Source organism: Pelobates fuscus, chromosome 12 (genome assembly GCF_036172605.1).
Source record: "Pelobates fuscus isolate aPelFus1 chromosome 12, aPelFus1.pri, whole genome shotgun sequence".
Lineage (NCBI taxonomy): Eukaryota > Metazoa > Chordata > Amphibia > Anura > Pelobatidae > Pelobates > Pelobates fuscus.
This window is the reverse complement of record NC_086328.1, coordinates 111,026,660-111,049,021: the sequence shown is the minus strand read 5'-3', so window position 1 is coordinate 111,049,021 and position 22,362 is coordinate 111,026,660. Positions and strand designations below refer to the sequence as shown.

General features: G+C 39.2%; 1 protein-coding gene across 1 annotated transcript in view; it reads right to left on the bottom strand.

Annotated features, from left to right (window-relative positions):
- OTOG (otogelin) overlaps positions 1 to 22,362 on the bottom strand; it is a 211,484-nt gene that overhangs the window by 39,545 nt on the left and 149,577 nt on the right. Inside the window, exons 35-38 of the mRNA XM_063437518.1 lie at positions 21,405 to 21,573; positions 19,685 to 19,849; positions 16,014 to 16,091; positions 12,761 to 12,940 (exon numbers count right to left, since the gene is read on the bottom strand). Coding sequence (XP_063293588.1) covers positions 12,761 to 12,940; positions 16,014 to 16,091; positions 19,685 to 19,849; positions 21,405 to 21,573 — 592 coding nt within the window. The remainder of the gene's footprint in view (positions 1 to 12,760; positions 12,941 to 16,013; positions 16,092 to 19,684; positions 19,850 to 21,404; positions 21,574 to 22,362) is intronic.

Below are 22,362 nucleotides of genomic sequence, written 5' to 3'. Positions count from 1 at the left end.
AAGGGACACCAGCAGCCATTTCATACGATACCATCAGTAGTTATCGGCGTCTTCCCGCTCCCGCTCCCTGCCACTCCGAGGACATCCGAGGAAGGTCCTCCGGGTACAGAGCCACGCTGGGAAGGTCAGTGGGCGGCTGAATTCCAAGGCCGCTCAGTAGGCGACAGGGATCCCCTCCCGGCGTAAGGATGTGAGCCCGGTCGCCACGAAACACCATTAACTTGAAGGGGAATCCCCATGCGTATTTTATGCCAGCAGTCCGTAGTGCTTCAGTAATAGGCCGCCAGTCCCGCCTTCGTTGTAATGTGGACGGAGCCAGGTCGTGAAAGAGGGACACCACCCTGCCATCATACCGTATGGGTACCTCGCGGCTCTTCTTCATAAGTGCTTCCTTGGTGCGGTAGTACAGGAATCGGATGATGACATCCCGTGGGGTATTTGGATCGTTCCTCTGGCCCCTCAGGGCTCTGTGAGCCCGCTCCATGTGCCAGTGTTCTTCCGGAACTTGCGGGAGCAGAGGCTTCAGGATGGTGAGTATGATCCCCTGTAGGTCCTCGTCCGCTCCCTCTGGCAGGCCCCTCAGGCGAATATTGTTTCTCCTGGACCGGTTTGCCATGTCTTCGTAGGCAAGGTTCATGTCCACCATCTGTGCCGAGATGCTGTTCACCCTCTCCACGACAGCGTTGTGGGCCTGCGTTGAGGCCTCCACTCGGTCCTCGAGTTTGGCGGTACGTTCACCCAGGGCCCCGATCTCAGCCTGCAGGACTGCGGTAGACTTAGCGATTTCGCCCGCAAGGAAAGCCCTTACCTCCGCTAATTTTGCGAGGACTGTGTCCTGATCATCCGGGGAAGCCTCCCTGTCAGTACGGGGCGAAGCCTGCGGGGTCGAGCCAGCGCCATCTTGGGTCCCCACGCGGCCCTGTTTTTGCGCCGACATGAGGTCGAGAACTGTGCCTCCGGAGTCGGTGCCCCTCTTCTGCAGCTTCTTAGTATGCTTCCTATCCATCTCAGGAACCTCCTCAGGGTAGATATTCAGGCAAAAGGTCGCTTTTGTAAGCTATAAGGGCGCGTTTCGCCGGGAGCTCTAGTGAGACACGTCTAGTCTCATCGACGGTCAGACCACGCCCCTATAAATCAGTTTTTTGTGGGCCTCAATGTGGGAGTAGCATTGAGTGAGGCCCTTCAGTGCTCGCGGTGAGGCAAGTATTTCTTCCTCTGTTAGCAGTGTTCCACTGTCTGTGAGCCACTGGTTGACATAAGCAGGGGTGTGTGATGGCATTGATTGTAAGAGTGTGTGATAACTTAACGCAAGCGTTTTGGGTTTAGTTGGGGTTTGCCAGCATCTGTCATATAGTAGGTCCAATTCTTTGGAACCTCTGTTGGCAGCCACTGGTGTGTGTTCTACGTGGGATGGGATCACACTTTGGAGTTGCATGTAGGGAAAGATGGAAGAGTTGGTCAGTTGAAATTCCCTTTGCAGGTCTGAGAATGGCCTGATAGTGCCGTTCTGTAAAATTTGGTCCATTGAGGTGATACCCAGTTTCGCCCAGGACTTCATCGAGAGCCAGGGTGATATTGCCCTCAAGGCTGTTAAAGGAGTGCGAGCGTGAAACTTGTTTGTGGCGCTCTGTTTGCGTCGTAACATGTCCCACTGATAAATGGTGAGTGATGTGGTCGGGAAAAGATTCCCAGTGGATGGACGAAGTGGTTTGGGGGTCCATAGGATATCTGTTAGAGGTGTTGAGCCTGCTTGGGTATTTTCCATATCCACCCATTGGTATATACCTTTGGGTGTGTGTAATTTAACCGCGGTTTCGAGGACAGCCGCTTTATAATAATTGTGTAAATCTGGCAGGCCTACACCCCCTTCCGCAGTGCGCTGCTGCAGGAGGCGGCGGGCCAGTCTGGGTGTGCGAGATTCCCAGACATATGAGGATAGGGTTTGTTGGAGTGTCCTAAAGAATGTGAGTGGAGCCTTCAGCTGTAAGAGGCGAAATACGTAGAGTAATTTTGGGAGGAGGGTCATTTTAACGGTGTTTATTCTACCTAGCCATGATAGTTTGACTGGCTTCCATTGGAGGCAGATCGATTTACAAAGAGGGAGCAGTGGTTGGTAGTTGTAGCGGAACATGTCGCTCGTTGTGGGCGCTAGTTTGACCCCTAAGTAGGTAATATGATCTTTTCTCCAGTCGAAGTTGTACGTTTGAGTAAGGTCTCGGATCACCAAGTGTGGTAGGCCTATAGGTAGGGCTTGAGTCTTGGATTGGTTCAGTTTGTAGTATGCGAGTGTGCCATATGTGTTTAGTAGTTGTATTAGTGTTGGTAGGGATGTTGGTACTTCACTAAGTGTTAGGAGAATATCGTCTGCAAACATGGAGAGTTTGTATTCGGTGGAGCCTATTGACATCCCCTTAATATTTGGGTGGTGTCTGATGATGTGTGCTAGGGGCTCCAGGGAGAGGACGAACAACAGGGGGGAAAGGGGGCAGCCCTGCCTGGTTCCATTGGTGATGTTAAATGGCGAAGATATGAACCCAGCGTTTGCTACCTGTGCTGTGGGATTGTTGTATAGAGCCATTATGCCTGATATGAGTGATAGGGAAAAGCCAAATGATTGCAGGACATGCCGCATGTAATCCCAATTGAGCCTATCAAAGGCCTTCTCGGCATCGAGTGCCAAGAGGAGACCCGTAGTATGGTGTGTATTCGCATGAGAGAGAATGTTTAGGATTTTCCTGGTGTTGTCCGAACCCTGTCGAGTTTTTACGAAGCCAGATTGATCATTATGAGTTAGTTTAGGTAGGATTTCGGATAATCTGTTCGCTATTAACTTGGCATAGAGTTTAGTGTCCGCGTTGAGTAAAGAGATCGGCCGAAAGTTAGGGCATTGTGTGGGCGCTTTACCCGGCTTCGGGAGTGTAGAGATATGAGCTTGCAGCATCTCAGGCGGCAGCGATCCCTTAGAGAAACATTGGTTGAACAGTGTAGCTATGTGTTGGGAGAGAATCGGCGCAAAGGATTGGTAATAAAAATTTGTATAACCGTCTGGGCCTGGTGCTTTGTGTTTGGGGAGGCGAGCAATAGTTTGTTCTATTTCTTGTATGGTGAACGGTGCAGATAGGGCATTAACGTCTGCCGGAGTGAGTTTGGGTAGGTGTGCTTTGGCCAAAAAGGCCTGAATAGCGGAGGGCTGAGGTGGGGTGATCCCGGGATCTTCCTTAAGATTATAAAGGGTACTGTAGTACGAGGCAAATGCCTCCACTATATCTTGTGGGTTGGTAAGTTTTTGTTTGGAGTTCGAATTTAAGTAGGCTATCCTGGAGTGTGCAACGCGTGTTTTAATTTGCGCTGCTAGGAGCGCCCCTGCTTTGTTGCCTTGCACGAAAAAATTATGTGTATAACGTCTGAGCATAAAAGTCGTTTTTCGTAGTTCTATATCGCGGAGTTTGGTTTGTAGCGACAGAATTTGGCGCTGAAGGGATTGTGTTGGGGCCTGTTTATTTTTGTGTGTAAGGGTTGTTAGGTCTGAGATTAGAGCCGTATATTCCCTAAGCCGTTCTTTTTTGGCGAAGCTACCTGCTCTAATGAGCAGGCCTCTAATGACCGCTTTGTGCGCTTGCCATACAGTGGTTATGTCCACTTCGGGGGTCAAGTTTGTTTGGAAGTATGAGATTAGGTCTGCTTTTATTTGATCATTAACTTTGGGGTCTGTTAGGAGGCAGTCATTCAACCGCCATGATCCTTTCCCTGTAGAGGGGAAGTGTTCTTCTAGGGAGATCGTGATCGGTGCATGGTCAGACCAAGTAATCAGGCCTATTTGGGCTGAGAGGACCTTATGCATTGTCGAGGCCGGTAGGAGAAATCTGTCAATTCTTGTGTAGGTATTGTGTGCCGGGGAGTGAAAGGTGTAGTCCCGTTCTAATGGGTGTAGGATTCTCCAGGGATCTAGAAAGTTGTTGTGTAGTATATGGGTACATATTGCTGACGTGGTTTTATCTTGTTTGCGGGCTGACGCAGAGGTGAGTTTGTAGGTTGATGTTGTATCTAATGAGCAGTCTAAAAGAAAGTTGGTGTCGCCCCCCAAAACGAGTTCCCCAAATTTATATCTATTGGTTAATGCGAAAATCTTATCCATAAATTCCGTTTGGTTCGTATGTGGGCCATAAAAGTTCAGGAGGGTATAAGGTTCATTGTTAAGGTAACATTGGAGCAAGAGGAATCTACCTTGTTTATCTCCCACTTTTTTGACTAACGAGAATGCCACTGTTTTGCTGATGAGGATGGAAACACCTCGTTTCTTTTTTTTATAGCAAGAGTGATAGTCATGGGGGAACGTAGCGGAGCAGAATTTGGGGCGGTTTCCCCACTGAAAGTGGGTTTCTTGGTAGAAAGCGATGTGGGATTTGCGTTTTTTCGCTTCCTCTAATGCCAATCTCCGTTTATGTGGGGAGTTGAGGCCTTTGGCGTTCAAAGATATTATCGTGAGTGTCATTTATGTTGATGGGGCCGGGTAGCTGTTCGAGTGGTGAGATAACCTGGTTTGAGAATCCTAGCGTTCAAGTATGCGTGTGCCTGCAGATGTCTCCGTGAGTTTTGATTGTATGTACTCCTAAGTGTCTCAGTAGATGGTATGTCGGTCGCAACTCCATATTCATGCACGTTCTGAGGTGTGTGCGTTGTGCGGTTGGTTATGCGGGTGGCTGGGGGTGGGTAACAGATACATCGGGTATAGAGGGGTAACTGGGGGGGAAGAACTATGTACAGATGTCCGTCACGGCAATAGCCTTGCGTCTTTAGACGGTACTAACACGGCTCTCTTGAGCCTGGGGGGGGGGGTAGCAAGTATAGAGACATTTGACCCTCTATTTCTGCGTATAGTCGGATTTGCCCTGGGTCTCTTCATATCCCTAGCTATGGACCTTTCAGGTCTATGATGTGGTTACATGGCGTTTCCTCCGGGGGTGGCTCGTCTACATGCACATGTAGTGATTTCCTAAAATATTATTATTTTATTTATTTTTTTCTTTTATTTATTTTTTTATTTTTTTATTATTATTATTTTTTTTTTTTTTGATTATTATTTCTTTCATTTTTTTATTTTTTTTTGGTGTTATTAACAAATGTTATTTCGTTAATTGCGTTTGTTAGTATCGTGGGGTAGGGTGATCGCTAGTCGCGATTCTCTACATAGGGTCTGGGAATAATGATCTCAGGCCGCAGCCGAGTTGCTCTGGGTGTGTGGGCGATAGCCTTGTTAGCGACGCCATAGTAACCGGAGCCCCGGCACCACGGTGAGGCCTAGAAGGCGAGTGGGAGCGATGCAAAATAAATCTTAAAAATACTTGCATTAAACAAACACTTCGCCAAATATGAAACATGGAAAAGGTGGAACTAAAAGTGGTTCTTGTGAAAGAGAGAGAAAGTTGAGTTATCATGCCCGTTATTGTGGATACAGGTATAGGAATGGACAGTATCATATATCAGCAGCGACTTTGGTCCAGCCGCTTTGGGCCTTCTGCGGGGGCTTGCTTTGCTCTTTGCGTGTTTCCTGTGAGCTTTGGCGCGACAGTGCAATGTCCCATGCGGCGGGGATCTTTTGGGAGTTTTTTTTTTTTTTTTTTTATTATTATTATTATTATTATTATTTTTTTTTTTTTTGATTATTGTTTTTCTGTTATTATTTTTTTTTTTTTTTTTTTTATTTACAAATGCTATTTCGTTATTTGTGTTTGTTTGTATCGTGGGGTAGGGTGATCGCTAGTCGCGATTAGATACACAGGGTCTAGGGATAATGATCTTAGGCCGCAGCCTAATTGCTCTGGACGTGTGGGCGATAGCCTCGTTAGCGACGCTATAGTAACCGGAGCCCCGGCACCACGGCGAGACCTAGAAGGCGGGTGGGAGCGCTGCAGAATAGGTCTTAAGTAGGTACTTGCTTTAACCCCTTAAGGACACATGACATGTGTGACATGTCATGATTCCCTTTTATTCCAGAAGATTGGTCCTTAAGGGGTTAAACAAACATTTTGCTAAACATAAAACATGTAAAAAGGAGGAACTAAAGGTGGTTCTCGTAAAAGAGAAAGAAAGTTGGGCTATCATGCCCGTTATTGTGGTAACAGGTATGGGAGTGGACAGTGTCACTTATCTGCAGCGACTGTGTTCCAGTCGTTTTGGACCTTCTGTGGGGGCCTGCGTTGCTCTTTGCGCGCTTCCTGTGGGTATTGGCGCGGTAGTGCAATGTCCCATTCGGCGAGGATCTTTTTGCCGTCTTCTTCGTTGGTGATGTGCCTGTCAGTTCCATTGCGTCTGACAATCAGCCTAGCTGGGAAGCCCCATCTGTAGAGCACATTTGCTTCGCGCAGGGCTCTTGATATCAGGGAGAGTTCTTTCCTTTTCAGGAGAGTAGATGCAGAAAGGTCAGTATATAATTGGACCCCTTTGAATTTCTCCGGTAGGTTTTGTGATTGTCTGGATGCTCTCATAATCTTTTCTTTGGTTGTGTAGTAGTGCATTTTGGCAATTGCATCTCTGGGTGTTGATGCTGGCAGGGCTTTCGGTTTTGGCAGCCTGTGGATCCGGTCAATGAGGAAGTCTGACTGGGAGAGATCGGGGACCAGATGTTGGAAAAGGCCGATGGCATAGGCTTGGAGGTCTTGGGGGAGTACCTCCTCTGAGATGCCTCGGATGCGGATATTGCTGCGCCGGTCTCTATCTTCGTGATCAGCAACTTTTTCTGTCAGGCGAACTAGCTGTGCTTGCATGTCTGCATAGGCATCCGCCAGGGTGTTGTGAGCGGAGATGATTTCCTCTGCTTTTTCTTCTAGGCGTGATGTTCGATCCCCAAGCGCTTGGATATCGGTCCTGATATTTCTCGCCATTTTAGACAGATCAGCTTGTAGCGAGGTCTGCATGGCTTGCAGCATTTTGTGGACCGAAAGGTCCGTAGTCGGAGCTATCGTCGGTTCCGAGGCTGAGGTGAGGTCGCTGGTGTCAGAGTAGGCCGCTGGCGAGCGTTGCAGGTCGGCGCCATCTTGGGCCTGCGGGCGCGGCATTGCCAGCGCTTGTACTTGTAGCAGGGATTGCCTCTGCTTAGTTTTCTTGGCAGATTTTGTTGCCATGTTTGCGTGGTACCTGTTGTAGGTGGTGGTTGTCTGGTTTGGGCTGAATAAGCTCGAATTATTAGCTGTGGAGGGTCGGTTAATGGAGGAGCTAACAGCACATGCGACTGTCCGATTGAGCTGTCAGGCCACGCCCCCCAGTAATTATTTGTTTTTTATTATTAATTTTTTTTTTTTTATGTTCTATGAATTAATGTGACTGTGTCAAAGGACCAAATATTAGGCAAAAAAAAGCCAAATACAAAAAAATCATCTGTGAACTCATTTGATCTATTTTAACCTAAAATATGAAATAAACTTTGTATCTACTTTTTATTCCTGAGAATTCACAGTTTAAGGAAAAAAGAAAGTTAGTTTGAACACCCCAATCTATCATACCTGCCAATCTTCACTGCCCATGTTCGAATGTGCACTGGACAAGATCTTTTGGCAAACGGGCCATCTCAACTTTGAAAGGCTCAATCCTGATTGTCAAAAGCGACTCCAAGACCAACCATGTGCAGAGCACTGCTGAAGCACTCCTAGCCCATGGCCCTAGTAGCTGGTTCCCATCTGCATCAGATTTAAAATGTGGGACAGGTGCCAAGAACCTATTTTTGAAGGGACTGTACCCCAAAATGTGGGCTAGTCCCAGGATTGTTGGCAATTATGACCTATCTAGTTGCCTAATAAAATATGCAGTTTATATAACTACATCTTTTACGGCATGCCATCCATTTGTTTGCATTGGTGCTATGTCCAGGTACACTTGAAATATTTTCTGAACAATTAAATAATAATAAATAACTATTCTTTTATAAGGTTGACTTCAAAATGGTCTACGTAGTTTCCATAATTAATTAAAAGACCGAAGACATTGACTCCAAAACATTCGTGTTTACAATATATGTAAAACTTGCAGCAAGATGTTTTCTTATATTTATAGCCGACTGTGGTGCAATCAATACACGGGGGTAATTAAGACCAGAAGGAAGTAGAAGTAGAAAATATGGCACTGTACTTATAGAGATAACCAGGATGGAATTAGCCAGAATGATTACATTAATTGCAAGTAACAAGTGTAGGACTGTTCTTTACAAAGAACACCGAGCATATGTTTTTAAAAAGGATCTTTAATTAACGCCTTTGGGAGAGCTGCAGGACTGTTTTGTCTACAACACAGAGCCTCGATGATTATACTTGGTTTGATAAAAGTTTGTGGAAATAATGCTAACTAGCCTAGGAATACATATTTAATTTCTAAACAAACATAGACTGCACGTATGTGTGAACATTGTACCTAGATATTTATTAGTCATACAATACGAACACATTTATAGACGTTTAATAGTCACTTTTTTTTTATCAATAATAATAAAAACTAAAATATAGTATAAGAAAATCAGAGAATAGACAAAGTGCTATAAACATGGTCCAATTTTGCTCTCAAAAGGGTTTATGTTTGTTTGAGCCACATACATTTTTTTTTACTTCTCCTCTAATTTTTCCTTCTATTGGCTACTATTTATCACTTGATCTATCAACAAAATGGTGGAAAATGCACCCATCAGAGTACTGAAAAATATATACATATTATTTGTATTATGTATTTTTTGAGTAGGACATTGATTTGCCCATTTCTATACCTTTTTGATTCAATTGAAAATGTTTTCCTGAATATTTTTCATGGACGATATTCGGACGAGCTGAAAAGTCAACTGAACAAGTGTCGGAGGTCCTAAACTAAATTTCATATTTGGTCAAACTGAATTTATGTTTCATGCATAAGCTTAACAAATACCCAGCCAGTTCCTTCTGCTTGAGGGCAACATCAACCCCAACTAATGTTTCAACGTTTTTTTTCACTAAACTCCACATTATAGCAAATGGAAATCCAAGTGACAAGATTTAGACTAACAGAGCACTTTAAATACATTAGGCAACAGAATGGACAAAATCCAAGAATGGACAAAAACTTACATTTCAGTGGTCCCAAACAATGCATAATAGCTGATAAAACTGCTTTTTTCATTCAAAAAGTTTTCAATCATTAAACTCATTTCAGTTACTAAAATATATGGAAATGTTTAAAAATATGCAAAATTACCTAACCCCAAAAATAAGTGGGTTTTCCATTGGTTTTATTAGAAAGGCAGAATAAAAGGATGACTAGACTTGGAGATTTATTGGGACAGAAAGACAAATTTGGGCCAATATGGTGTTTGACCGAATTCAAGAGTTCCAAGCTGAAATATACCCAAATCACAGACTAACTGAACTACACAATGACAAACATGTTCGGCAGGGGGATAAATATTCTGAATGCTGCGTGTGATGTCCAAAAAATTGATTGCAAAAATAAATACATATAAATATGATTGATGGCTAGGTGACATTACTAAATGTTGATTCTATATTTTTATAGTATTCCTTTAATAAATATTAAATATTGACTTTTTTGACTGCTTCTCCTGGTTATCCATCTATTGGTTACTTATTCTTACATAAATTGCTCCTATTGGTGTACTGCAGAATATATAGATAATATTGCATCACCCATTTTTGTTCCTTTTTGGTTTGGTTTCCTGATTCAGCTCTCAAATTGACATTCGTTCTAGCTGAACCAACATCTGGCTGAATTTTGGGTGTCCCGAAAAAGGTTCTATGTTTGGAAAAAATGATTTGGCAGAACCAAAATTTCTTGCCGTGCACAAGTCAAATAATTATTATCATTATTGCCATTTATATAGCGCCAACAGATTCCGTAGCGCTTTACAATATTATGAGAGGGGGATTTAACTATAAATAGGACAATTACAAAAAACTTATGGGAACAATAGATTGAAGAGGACCTGCTCAAACGAGCTTACATTCTATAGGAGGTGGGGTGTAAAACACATTAGGACAGGAATTTGCAGTCAAATAAGGTGGGCTGCCCTTTAGGAGAGGGCAAGAGACAGGTATGTGAGGTAGAGGTTAGTCTTGGAGGCCATAAGCTTTCCGAAAGAGATGGGTTTTAAGGCACTTCTTAAAAGATGCCTAATAATGACTAATGCACAGGACGTCCATTTTAACCCTATTACCATGCTGACTTTTTAAGGTAATTAAATAAATTAAATACTATATCCACAATTTCTTTATAGTTCAGATGAGACACATTTTATATGTATAACTAATGGATATCTGAAGGGATTTGTTGATGAATGCTATTTTTTTCTAGGTAGAGAGGGTCATAGTTCATGAAATAAGGAATGATTGACCCATTTACTATTCACTTATATAACTAAGCTTTCAAGAACCAGCATGAGCTGCAGTCAGAGAAGGATTAAGATCCCACTTGGCAGTAGGATGGCTACCAGTTTAGGTCCCCCTCATTCTTAATATAGGGAACGTTAACGGGGCCAAGCAAATGAATGGTTCTAACCCCCAGGGGCCATGTACGTGCACATAGGAGCACTACTCAGAGGAAATTTTGCTATGAAGTAGATTCTCCCAAAATTCAGCAATGAACAGAGAAACTCTAAAAGACACAAACTTGACCTTCACTCCAAAAATACAGTACAACACATACAATTTCACACACACCAGACACACTCACCACACATACCGGAGTTTAATTTACCCATACCATATCCCTTTATATGGAAAACTTTTTGGATCAAATTAAAGCTTAATGTTAAAATGTTTTTTTACAAAGGCTTGTTTGCTACTTCGACCATATATATATATACGTTTATATATGTTTACATATATATGTAGATACATTTACAAATATATGTGTGTGTAAAAAACAGATACCTATCTGTTTTTACAGCTGCATCACTGGACTAAAACGGCTGTACTTGAACTCTGAATATATATACACACACGTTGTTTGCTTTAACCCCTTAAGGACCAAACTTCTGGAATAAAAGGGAATCATGACATGTCACACATGTCATGTGTCCTTAAGGGGTTAAAACAGGCAGTTCATGCCTAGATTTCCCTTTTAAAGCGTGGTATATTATGGTATACTTTGTAGGATTTAAATACTTTCTCAGGTCAAACTATTTTCTGCCCTGCCCTTTTTAGGTTTAAGTTTTTCACAATGTTTATTTTGTTAATATTTATTATATAAATTTGCAGTTCTGATACACGTACAATAAATTACACATTTCAATATCGGCGCATCTACATATTCTAAAATAAGACAACTTGCAATGTATCTCTCTCTCTCCCAGGAAACGTTTAAATAAAAAAATATTCCACTCAGTGATATATGCTGCTCATCAACAAGAAGCTTAGAATACAAATACTTTCATATCCAAAGGGTCATTTTTAAAAATCCATGCAGTGTAAGCTGATCTATGAAGACCAGGCTATGTGATACTGTGTTTTGCATAGTGTGAGTGCCCTTTCTGGTGTCACTAAATAACTCTGGCAATTAGGGACTTTGTACTTCTTCCCTGAATATACATTGCAGACCATTCATTAACTCAAATAAAAGAGATATTAAAAGTGAATCCCCCTTATTAATATATCCAGTGGGAGCGATATATAAAGACATTAAAACGTATGCTGTGAGATACCCCTCTGTGAAGTCTGAACATCGCTCAGGAAATTTGAGAGAATGTAAGATTTTGACGCTTCCCGTTTTGAAAGGCTCGATTGTGTCGTACTAGTTAGGGTTTCAAGCCCGCGAAGTAAATACCATCCTAAATTTAAAACCGCAGATAACATTTCCTATCAAAATGATACCCACAGTAAATCTATTACTGACTCAAGTGACAGGAAAGGTCAGATGTAGCAATTTATTTTGTGCGTACATAAGGAAAATGCATTTGCAGCAAGCTTTTCCTACGGGGAAAACAATTTAATGTATTAGCAGCCGTGACTTACTATTTAAAGTGATGCATATCTTTAAATTTAAGTATATTAACAGAGTTTCGGAATTCAGATTGCCATTTGCGCTAGTGGATTTCTGTAGCTATCTAGGCACAACTAAAATTGTTTAGATGGCATGGATGTACACAATCACACTGGCAACCCAGACCTGTCAGTGTGATTGCATACATCCGGCACACAATTAACCCCTTAAGGACACAACTTCAGAAATAAAAGGGAATCGTGACGGAATATTTCAAATTTTAGATTTAATTAATGAATAGGTTGCGATGCATATTCAAGCCAGAAGTAAGAAAGAGACAAATTGCTAAAGTTATTTAGCGGCACCACATAGCAGAGGCTCTCATTGGCTAATTAGAACTTCAATTACTTTGTTTGATGTTTGTTCTGTCATGCGCCGCTTAACTCACACCATAACCACTGTCAGCAAAATTCGGAATTTACATGCAGAAAGTTACAACATTTGTACTCATATCACCTGCTAACACTCTAGAGGTTTAAATGATTAAGTGCATGAAGACAATAGTAGAAAATGGCTCAAATATAAATGTGGCACATGTTTCAGCATCAGACATTAAGTGCTCCCTATCCAATTCAAATAGGACATTAATACATTTTTTTGTTATTGTGTGAATGGAAATATAGTAATTTTTATAAAGCAAGGCAATTAATCCTGATTACATCATACTCTTGTCAGTCTTGAAAAATAGCCCATCCTGTTGGAATTCTAACCCTACTGACAGTAAACACCGTACAGAAGATGTTTCCATACTTACCACAAAGACCCATCGACATGGGTTTACTGGTGGCATTGGACTCAATGATCATCAGACCCGTACTATGAAACCATTGAATTTTAACATTTGTTGGAGTGTCTATTAAATACATATTTCCGGTATCCACGATCTTATAGCCATACTTTCTAACCATTGGCCAAGCATATCTGGAGTTCACAGCTACCTAAACAGAAAACAAAAGAACGAGCAATTACCAAAAAAAAGGTTATTGTTTGAAATACTTTCAGTATTATAGTTACATGGTACAAACTTTTAGAAGTAGTTCAGCAGTAAAACAGTTAAGAAATGGATCTCTACTACCAGACCACAATTCAAATTTTAAAGTAAATTATTAGTTGCATACTGTAGGATGCGGTTGTTAAATATTGTTGTTAAATATTGCTTTTTATGTGGACAAAAACGAATGATCAGAAGCTGACAAAACATAAAAGGACTAAAAACTGTACGAGAATCCAGCCATGAAACTCTTTTATCTGGAGTCATAAAAACAAAGAAATAGTTTAATAAGTTTAAAAACTGAAATACAGTGCATCATATTAGAACTTAACAAATCATCTTTTTAAAAAAAAGCCTTCTAACTATGATGTATTTGTACTGTGCAAAGATTGATGACGAACAGTTAGAAATGCGATAGAGATTCCGAAATTTAAAAACAGTTCATATCCTTTCCAACCAGTATGACACACTCACGTATCCTGGAGTTTCTAAGGGCACATTTTAGATTGGAAGCACAGAACACATTTAAAGTCTATAGAAGGGACATTCATGAAATCTATGAAAAGATATTTATGGAAATTGCCTTTAAGGACACTAAGCATCAAAACAGCATTAGCTTAATGAAGCAGTGTGGATGTATAGATCATGCCCTTGCAGTCTAACTGATCAATTTTCTTTAACCCCTTAAGGACACATGACATGTGTGATATGTCATGATTCCCTTTTATTCCAGAAGCTTGGTCCTTAAGGGGTTAATTTAGGAGTTAAATCACTTTGTTTAAACAGCCCTGATTACACATTCCCTGGCCCTGGTCAAACTTTCCTCACAGCTTCCCTGCACACTTCCTGAAAAAAAATAAATAGGTAACATTTCTTAGCTTCTCACCTTGCACAGTGTGTTTAATTAAGAAGGTTGTATCTCCTTCTCTGTTTATTGTCTACTAGAGCCTGCAGCAGCCTCTTTAGGGTGATTAAAGCTCAATTAACAAAGCACAATATAACTTCTAAAGTAAACACACTGTGCTGTAAGACCTGATTCAAAACAATTTTTTTTTTTCCTTTTGGCAGTGTGAGTCACACCCAAAGGGAGTTGTGGCTAGGGCTGCAAAAAGAGTGAGACTCCAGGGACATGAACTATACACCAAAACTGATTTGTTAAGCTAAACTTGTTTTAGAGCTCAGAACATCCCTTCATTGACCCGTTTGCTTAGAAAAAAGATAATTTTGTGTCTGAAAATTCTCCAAAACCCCAGGCTACGTAGTATATTAAGTTAGCTCTTCCCAAACCACAAACATACTGATGCTGACTTAATTTTCGTAAGACTTAATGAGCTTATCCAAGTAGTGTTTTTTGAGAACAGCAATAGTTTTTGTAAGTTGTAATCAACTTGCCAGCTGTAGAAATGTATTGGCTGAACTACGTGTTTCAGAAAAATAAATCATGACATCATGTACAGTAGTATTTCTGGAGCAAAAAAGGGAAACCATGCAGTTTGGAATATAGGGACAGAAAGTGTAGGTTCGTGGAAAATAAAGAATTATTTTTAAAAACCTACTAAAATGAAGCTATTTTTTTTCCTATGAATTTATTTATTTTGTTATCCCTTTTATCCTGGCTTACAGAACTATTTAGCATACAATGAGCTACAGAAAACAGTGCCATGTATCACACATTTCATGTGAGGGGCCAAAGAATTCTAGTAAGGGAGTTTCAGAGCTGTGTACAGTAGAACGCATTCACTATTATCTAAGTGACAAATCTTACTTCACACAGTTTCAAAATCCTGGCATCTTGAGGAGGCAGCAAATGGCTTGGAAAATAACAATTAATGATTTCTTCTCAGCTATATTACATACCCGTACAAAACATAAATTATATCAAAATGCACAGACAGTACTCTTACAATGGGGGAGGGGCAGGGGTGTAGTAGCTTGTCACCTGCAGCGGAAATCTATTTTGGTATCTCCTGACCCTTCTTGTGTATTTCTCCTAACTCCCCTTTCAACCTTGTATGTCTCATGAACCCTTTAACTTTCTTTGGTGTCTCTTAACCCATGTTACGTCTTCTGTATATCCTAATCCCCCCCCCCCCCCTTTACACTACCAGACACACAGAGTCAGATAAACACAGGCACACACTAGTCAAGTGCACATTGTCAGATACATGCACTATGTAACATACAGTTACACACACACAGGCATGCACTCATCACACACAGTCAATGACACACAGTCATATGCAGTCATATAAAGTTACAGTCACACACACATACACAGATACAGCCACACACAGTTACAGTAATACACAGTCACACACACACACAGTTACAATCCCAAACACAGTTACATGCATGCACACAGTTACAGGCTCTCACACTTACACAGTTACCGGTACACACACAGTTAGAGGGACACAGAGATATATACACACACACAGTTACACTCACAAACACAGTTGCAGGCACACACACACAGTTACAGTCACAAACACAGTTACAGGCTCTTATACATACATAGTTACATACACACATACAGTTACATACACACACATTTACAGGCACACAAACAGTTACATGCACTTACACACACACAGTTACAGTTACACACACAGTTACAGTTATGCACACAGTTTCCAAATCTGCCTTCTGGGTTCTACCACTATGGGCACCATTGATGTAAGAGAAACTGAGGAAGCTTCCTGCTTCCCGCTCAGCAAGTGGCTGATTGCAGTAAGGCATGGACCTGGGATGGCCGAGCAAGTCTCTGTGGCTGCTCCTTCTGGTGCCCAGAGCACATGCTCCCCCAGCACCCACCTAGTTTTGCAGTGCGGCGGGGACTGTGCATTGTATTGCTCTTTACCTCTCTTTATCTACTTCTTGCTCTAAACATTGCATTTTAGAGCAGTTTTTATTAAAATCATATAAAATATATAACACTTTAGAAAAACATATTTCGATCAGAAACATAAAACTATGTAAATAAAAAAAATATTAAAAGCAGATTGAGTGTCATTACTTACTTTTCTATTTAAACGGTCAATAAAAATCTGGTTGGATAGGTGCGTCAGTTCCAGAGCAGACAAACATAAGGTGACTTCACTCCTGTTATTATTCTGAATGTGAAATATTAAAAAGAGTATTTAGTTAGTTATTTAATATATTTATTAGTAATTTCAAATAAAAGGCAAAAGTGATGATAAGGTGCAATAATCATAAACTTTCTCCTTTTTTTCAGCAAGTAGCAATTTAGCTTTAACCTATTTACAGTGTTGGTGAAGTAAAGCAACTTTTGGTTATTTTTAATAATGATGGCTTACTTGTATATATGTATGCATGTATTTTTAATATAATCGGATACAATCATCTGTCTTATTTTCAAATTCCTTAAATCCCACCTTGCCCACCCTAAATATAGTAAAATCTTACTTTTGATCCAGTCTACTGCTGCTTGCTCTGCCCCTGATCTGCCTGCTTTACTGACATCATCAGAAATGTTGAACCCAGCCAATCACAATGCTTTCTCGTAGGAAAGCATTGGATTGGCTGAGACTGTAAAGGAGGCAAAACATGGGCAGAGCCAGCACAAACCAAACACAGCACTGGACAATCAGCATATCCTCATAAATAAAGCATCAAATCAATGCATCTCTATGAGGAAAGTTCAGTGTATCCATGCAGAGGATGGAGACACTGAATGGCAGTCACACTGTACAGCACTTCCCCAGGAAGCACCTCTAGCAGCTATCTGAGGAGTTGTCATTGGAGCTATCCCTAGGCTGTAATGTAAGCACTGCATTTTCTCTGAAAAAAAAACAGTGTTTACTGCAAAAAGGAATTATTCTACTCACCAGATCAAATGCATTAAGCTGTAGTTTTTCTTGTGTCTATACTGTCCCTTTAAATTTAACTGAACCGAATCCTGATTAACAGATATTACCAGTCATTTAATTGACCTTGGTAAGGCTGCATCCAACCTACCAAGAATAAACCCTGAGGTTTAAACAATCTTTTGAATTGTTGTATTATGCAAAGGTTATAATTAATGGAGTATTATTTAAAGGTTATAATGGTATTAACTTGTTGTCATTAAATTTAAATACAATTTTAATAATTGTTTAACAATCGATAAGCATTTTATTTTAAGGAAATGGACACCTAATAAATGTACATATAGTCACCTTTCTCCTTAATAGTTCTATCCCAGATGTTTTCTGTCAATGTTAATGATAAAAGCATATATAGGAGTGGTCTTTCTATAAATATTAGGTAATGTTGAATGTTATTTTAATTTATTTAAATATAAACCCTCCCTCCTCTTTCTTTAAACCAGATTTCACTTGTTATTTTATGTTGCTAATGGAGAATGTTAACATGCTTCTATTTCGATAAAGCATCTTACAATGTTTCTATTTTAATACAGCATAGTGTTTCTATCTTAATAATCCCACTCAGCTCACAACAACTGGGCATATAGGAACTTTTCTGGGAAGCTCCTACCCTACCTGAGTAGAATGCTGTCCCCGCCTGTTCCAGTACTAGGGTGATATTTAGCATACCGCAATACAAAAATAAAGTGTCTCGATCCTCATTTTCCTACAGAGCACCGCAATTATGGAATAACCTCAGGGACACAGTCTAAAATCTTTTAAGAGATCTATGGCAATATACCTCAGCACAGAATGCACCTGTCATGGTTGAATATATTTATCACCTGTTATATGTTAAATGTACATATGTGTGTGTATGTGTATATATATATATATTGTTTGTATATTGTATTTTTTTTTTAATATTGTATCCTATTGTAGCAATGCAATGATTTGTGTACCCAGGACATACTTGAAAACGAGATAAATCTTAATGTATCCATCCTGGTAAAATATTTTATAAATAAATAAAATAATACATACACATTGATTCATATCTCCTAACTACTGTAATGGCACATAATGCAACGTCCTTTTAATTGAACCTCTCACATATAGCGCATCCTTCATCCCCAGACATGTGTACATGGGAAACCGTTCTATTAAGTTCAGATTTAAATCCCATTTAAAAGACTACAAATAACTCTCTCACCCACGTACACAGTTGCACACCATTAGGGTTATTTACTACAGTAAAACGTGTTGGGAATTCAAAGCTATTTCAAAGTGAATTTTAAATTTAAGGCCAAAATAACTGAATTGCAATTATTCTCCAAGTCCGTCTATACTTCAATTTCAGCTACTTTAGTTGAAATTTACTTAGAATTTTCTTTGAATTTTTGAAAATTCACACTGTAGTAACTAACCCTTTTTCATGATATGTAGTAAATTAAATTGGAAAAAAACAAAAAAACGTTATTGCAGAGGATGCAAGAATAGTAGGTGGAGCGACTACCAATGTCCCCAAGCCCTTAATTCCAGGTCATGATATCATAGAGTTGTCTAACACTTTGCCTGAAGGAGTTAACACATATGCTTCTTGCAGTGTGGGTACCAGAGAGCACACTAAGAATAGACGTCAACAATTTGTGTGTCATTCTCTCCTTTTTATCCCTACACTTTATTTTTCATTTTTTAAGATTTTACACTTTATACATGGTAAAAACACTTATATATATTTTTTTATAATAGTATAACTTGTTTTTTATCTGATTTAATTCAACATACAAATTCTTAAATTGTGCTTTAGTAAGTATTTGCTCACTATTATACAACAGTTGACCTTGTCTCTCAATCTGCTTATCTATATCTTCCTACATCTCTTGTTCCCCCTTGATGAAATTCCCTCCTCACTTCATTATACTCTCACCCAAACCTTCAGGGCTTCACACTCTCATTATAAATCAATCTGTTCAAGAATGCTTAAACAGTCACTACATTGCAAACCTAGACATCTTCAACAAGTGCAAATACACCGACCTCCTATATTGCTTATGGTGCATTTGTCTCAAGAGCTCGCCGCTGTGGAATTTTCTTTTGATTTAAAATATTAATAAAATAAATATTAACCCCTTTTTGTTTTTGTTAGCATAACTATGGATTGCACAGCTAGCTATCAATGTAGGTTAAAACACCAATGCATAGTATCTATTCGGAAATACATCAAAATCAACATAATGTACATATACACAATTTTTATTTATATATTCGATCTTTACAGAAATATAATTTTTGTTTTTCTAAGAGGGGGTAGGGGAGAGTGAGATGTTTTATCAACTATAAAGTATCTCTCATATTACAATATTTAACACAGGGACTAAAATATTGCCATAAAAGCAAAAATACAGATTTTGTTGCGTACAGTAGATGTGACAAAACTAAATAAATACATTTAGTTACATAATCTGTCTATTGTTTTGTAATAATGCATGATGACATTATTAGCAATACCCTATCCTAAAAATGGCAATATAATCTAACATAATGGCATTGATCTCTTTATTTCTATGATGACATTTTTTTCTATGATGACATTTTTTTTTCTTAAATGCTTTCTTTGCTGCGAGGGAGGGGGTAGGCTGTTATTTTTACCTCAAATGCATAGACTCAATGGATCTCTAATAGTAAACGTGTATCCTTCCAAGCTAAAAATCATGAAATATCCACAAAATAAAAAGTTAAAGAGGTTTATGGGCTATATTTTGCTAAGCAATTCGGTCCAATGCAAGATAAAAAAAAATATGGTAGTGACATAGTTAACAGATAAAATAATTCCTCACCCCGTTCGTTGGTTTGCATTTTGAGACTTGAACTGTTATGGATTCGTCCTCAGTTAGACTTAGGATGTATGAAGCTTCTTTAAACAAAGCCAGGTAACTCCCATCGAACGTAACAAAACTCATGTCGGAGAAGATTGAGCAGCGACCTAGATGGGTGATATTTATCGAATTTACAGTTACAGGTATATATGTATATCATTCCTCTGGGCCTTGCTGAAATTATTAAGTTCTAGTATATATGAAAATCCCACATTTCTTTTCAGATGACAGCATTTTATAAATTATTTTTAATTATTTTCCTTTCTTATTATTTCAATCACCATTTAGCGTTACAAACCTAGTACATTTTATACTGAGAAATATCTTGCCCCTAGTGTGCCACTACAGGCTGTGTATACTACCCAGAAATATCAAAGAAAATACATATTGTGCACATAGGAGGCTTGTATACAATGATAAATATGAGATAATAAGATAGTAGGGGCAGGGATAATCCTTGAGCCAGCAGTAACGCCCCTAAACTAATAGCTACTACAACCACTTCCTCCACAGATATCTGCCATTGTAGATGTATAATATTAGAAACGCAATGTTATTCCATGTAATGCTTATTTTATATGTGTTTTATTGTATTCACAGACATCTGACATTAGACCCAACATTTGATATAAGTTTATTCGCACAAAAGAAAATGGCAGTGAATTTTAAAATGATTTCACAATTTTAGATCAAGATTTTAACCAGATCAAAGATTTTAGCCAGACATCAGTTATTGTATCACAAAATATTTAATTCCTTTAAAGGAACACTATAGTCACCTAAATTACTTTAGCTAAATAAAGCAGTTTTAGTGTATAGATCATTCCCCTGCAATTCCACTGCTCAATTCACTGTCATTTAGGAGTTAAATCACTTTGTTTCTGTTTATGCAGCCCTAGCCACACCTCCCCTGGCTATGATTGACAGAGCCTGCATGAAAAAAAAAACTGGTTTCACTTTCAAACAGATGTAATTTACTTTAAATAATTGTATCTCAATCTCTAAATTGAACTTTAATCACATACAGGAGGCTCTTGCAGGGTCTAGCAAGCTATTAACATAGCAGGGGATAAGAAAATCTTAATTAAACAGAACTTGCAATAAAGAAAGCCTAAATAAGGCTCTCTTTACAGGAAGTGTTTATGGAAGGCTGTGCAAGTCACATGCAGGGAGGTGTGACTAGGGTTCATAAACAAAGGGATTTAACTCCTAAATGGCAGAGGATTGAGCAGTGAGGCTGCAGGGGCATGTTCTATACACCAAAACTGCTTCATTAAGCTAAAGTTGTTCAGGTGACTATAGTGTCCCTTTAATAATTTATGCACAATTGCTCATCTTGGCCTCAAACGAATATTATTGGATAAGCTTTTTAAATGATATAATATTTTTGGATAAACATATAAAATTATTCATTTTAAAAATACTAAAATATGAAAATATAAAAAAAAAATATGATATGTAAAAATAAATCAATATTGAAATATGTTTCAAGATATGACATCATTTTAAACCTTTATTCCAAAAATATATTGCATTATTTGCAAAGCTTAGCCAAAAATATTCAATACAGGCCTTAGAGATTAAACCCCATCTACGTTATGTGCAGAATATTACAGTTTTTGTTTTTTTTAATATGATAATTAACAAAGAAAATTAACTTACAAGCACACTCCCATTTTGGGCAACATTTGTCACCATTTATTTGAACAGCAAATCCCAAGAGTCCACAGCTGGGCTGTGTGGCGTTATAAGGGCAGTGCTGGGATTTGTTGACCTGTATTAACTGTCCATCTACACATATGTGCTTTATACAGTCGTTTTCTGTGTACGGCTAAAAGAGACAATATATTGATTATGTTAATCAAAAGCCAATACCAATGCTGACAACTGGTTTTAAAGAAGAACGGTCAAGTAAATAATGCATTAAAACTTTATCTCCGCTGCACTATTGTGTTACAGCAATTTGCTGTCTCATGATGACTTGAAAATAAACATACTGATTTAGACATCTAATACAGAAATACTAGTATATGCACTCCGAAATTTTACTTTTTTATGTACTTTGCTGGAAAAGTATGTAATTTTTTTTTTTTTTAAACTATAAATTGCTAAGGTTTAGTTAGCTGTTAGGTTATGTTAAAGTGACATTTCCTCTTTAACCCATTAAGGACCAAACTTCTTTAATAAAAGGGAATCATGACATGTCACACATGTCATGTGTCCTTAAGGGGTTAAACAATGGATACATTGTAAACCTTCCCTATATCTTAAATGTGCTGTAACCACAACCGTATATACTGTATATGCAACTATCTAAACTGAAATGCAACATTTAGGCTTAAAGGGGCACAAGAAGCACCAGAACTACTACAACTTAATGTGTCTAGAGTCCGTCCCTGCAGGCCGAGAGATGCATTGGCTATTTGCAGTGCATGCGCACGAGCCTCCGAATGATTCCCAGTGGAGAAGCATTGGATTGTCTGCAATCAGGTTTCATGGAATCCAGGATGCCAGGGTCGTTTATGTTTATACAATGTGCCATACATTTCACACATTTAATACAATTGTAAGTTATTGACTGTTGCTTTTTAGAAATCTTTATTGTTGCAATTAACACTAA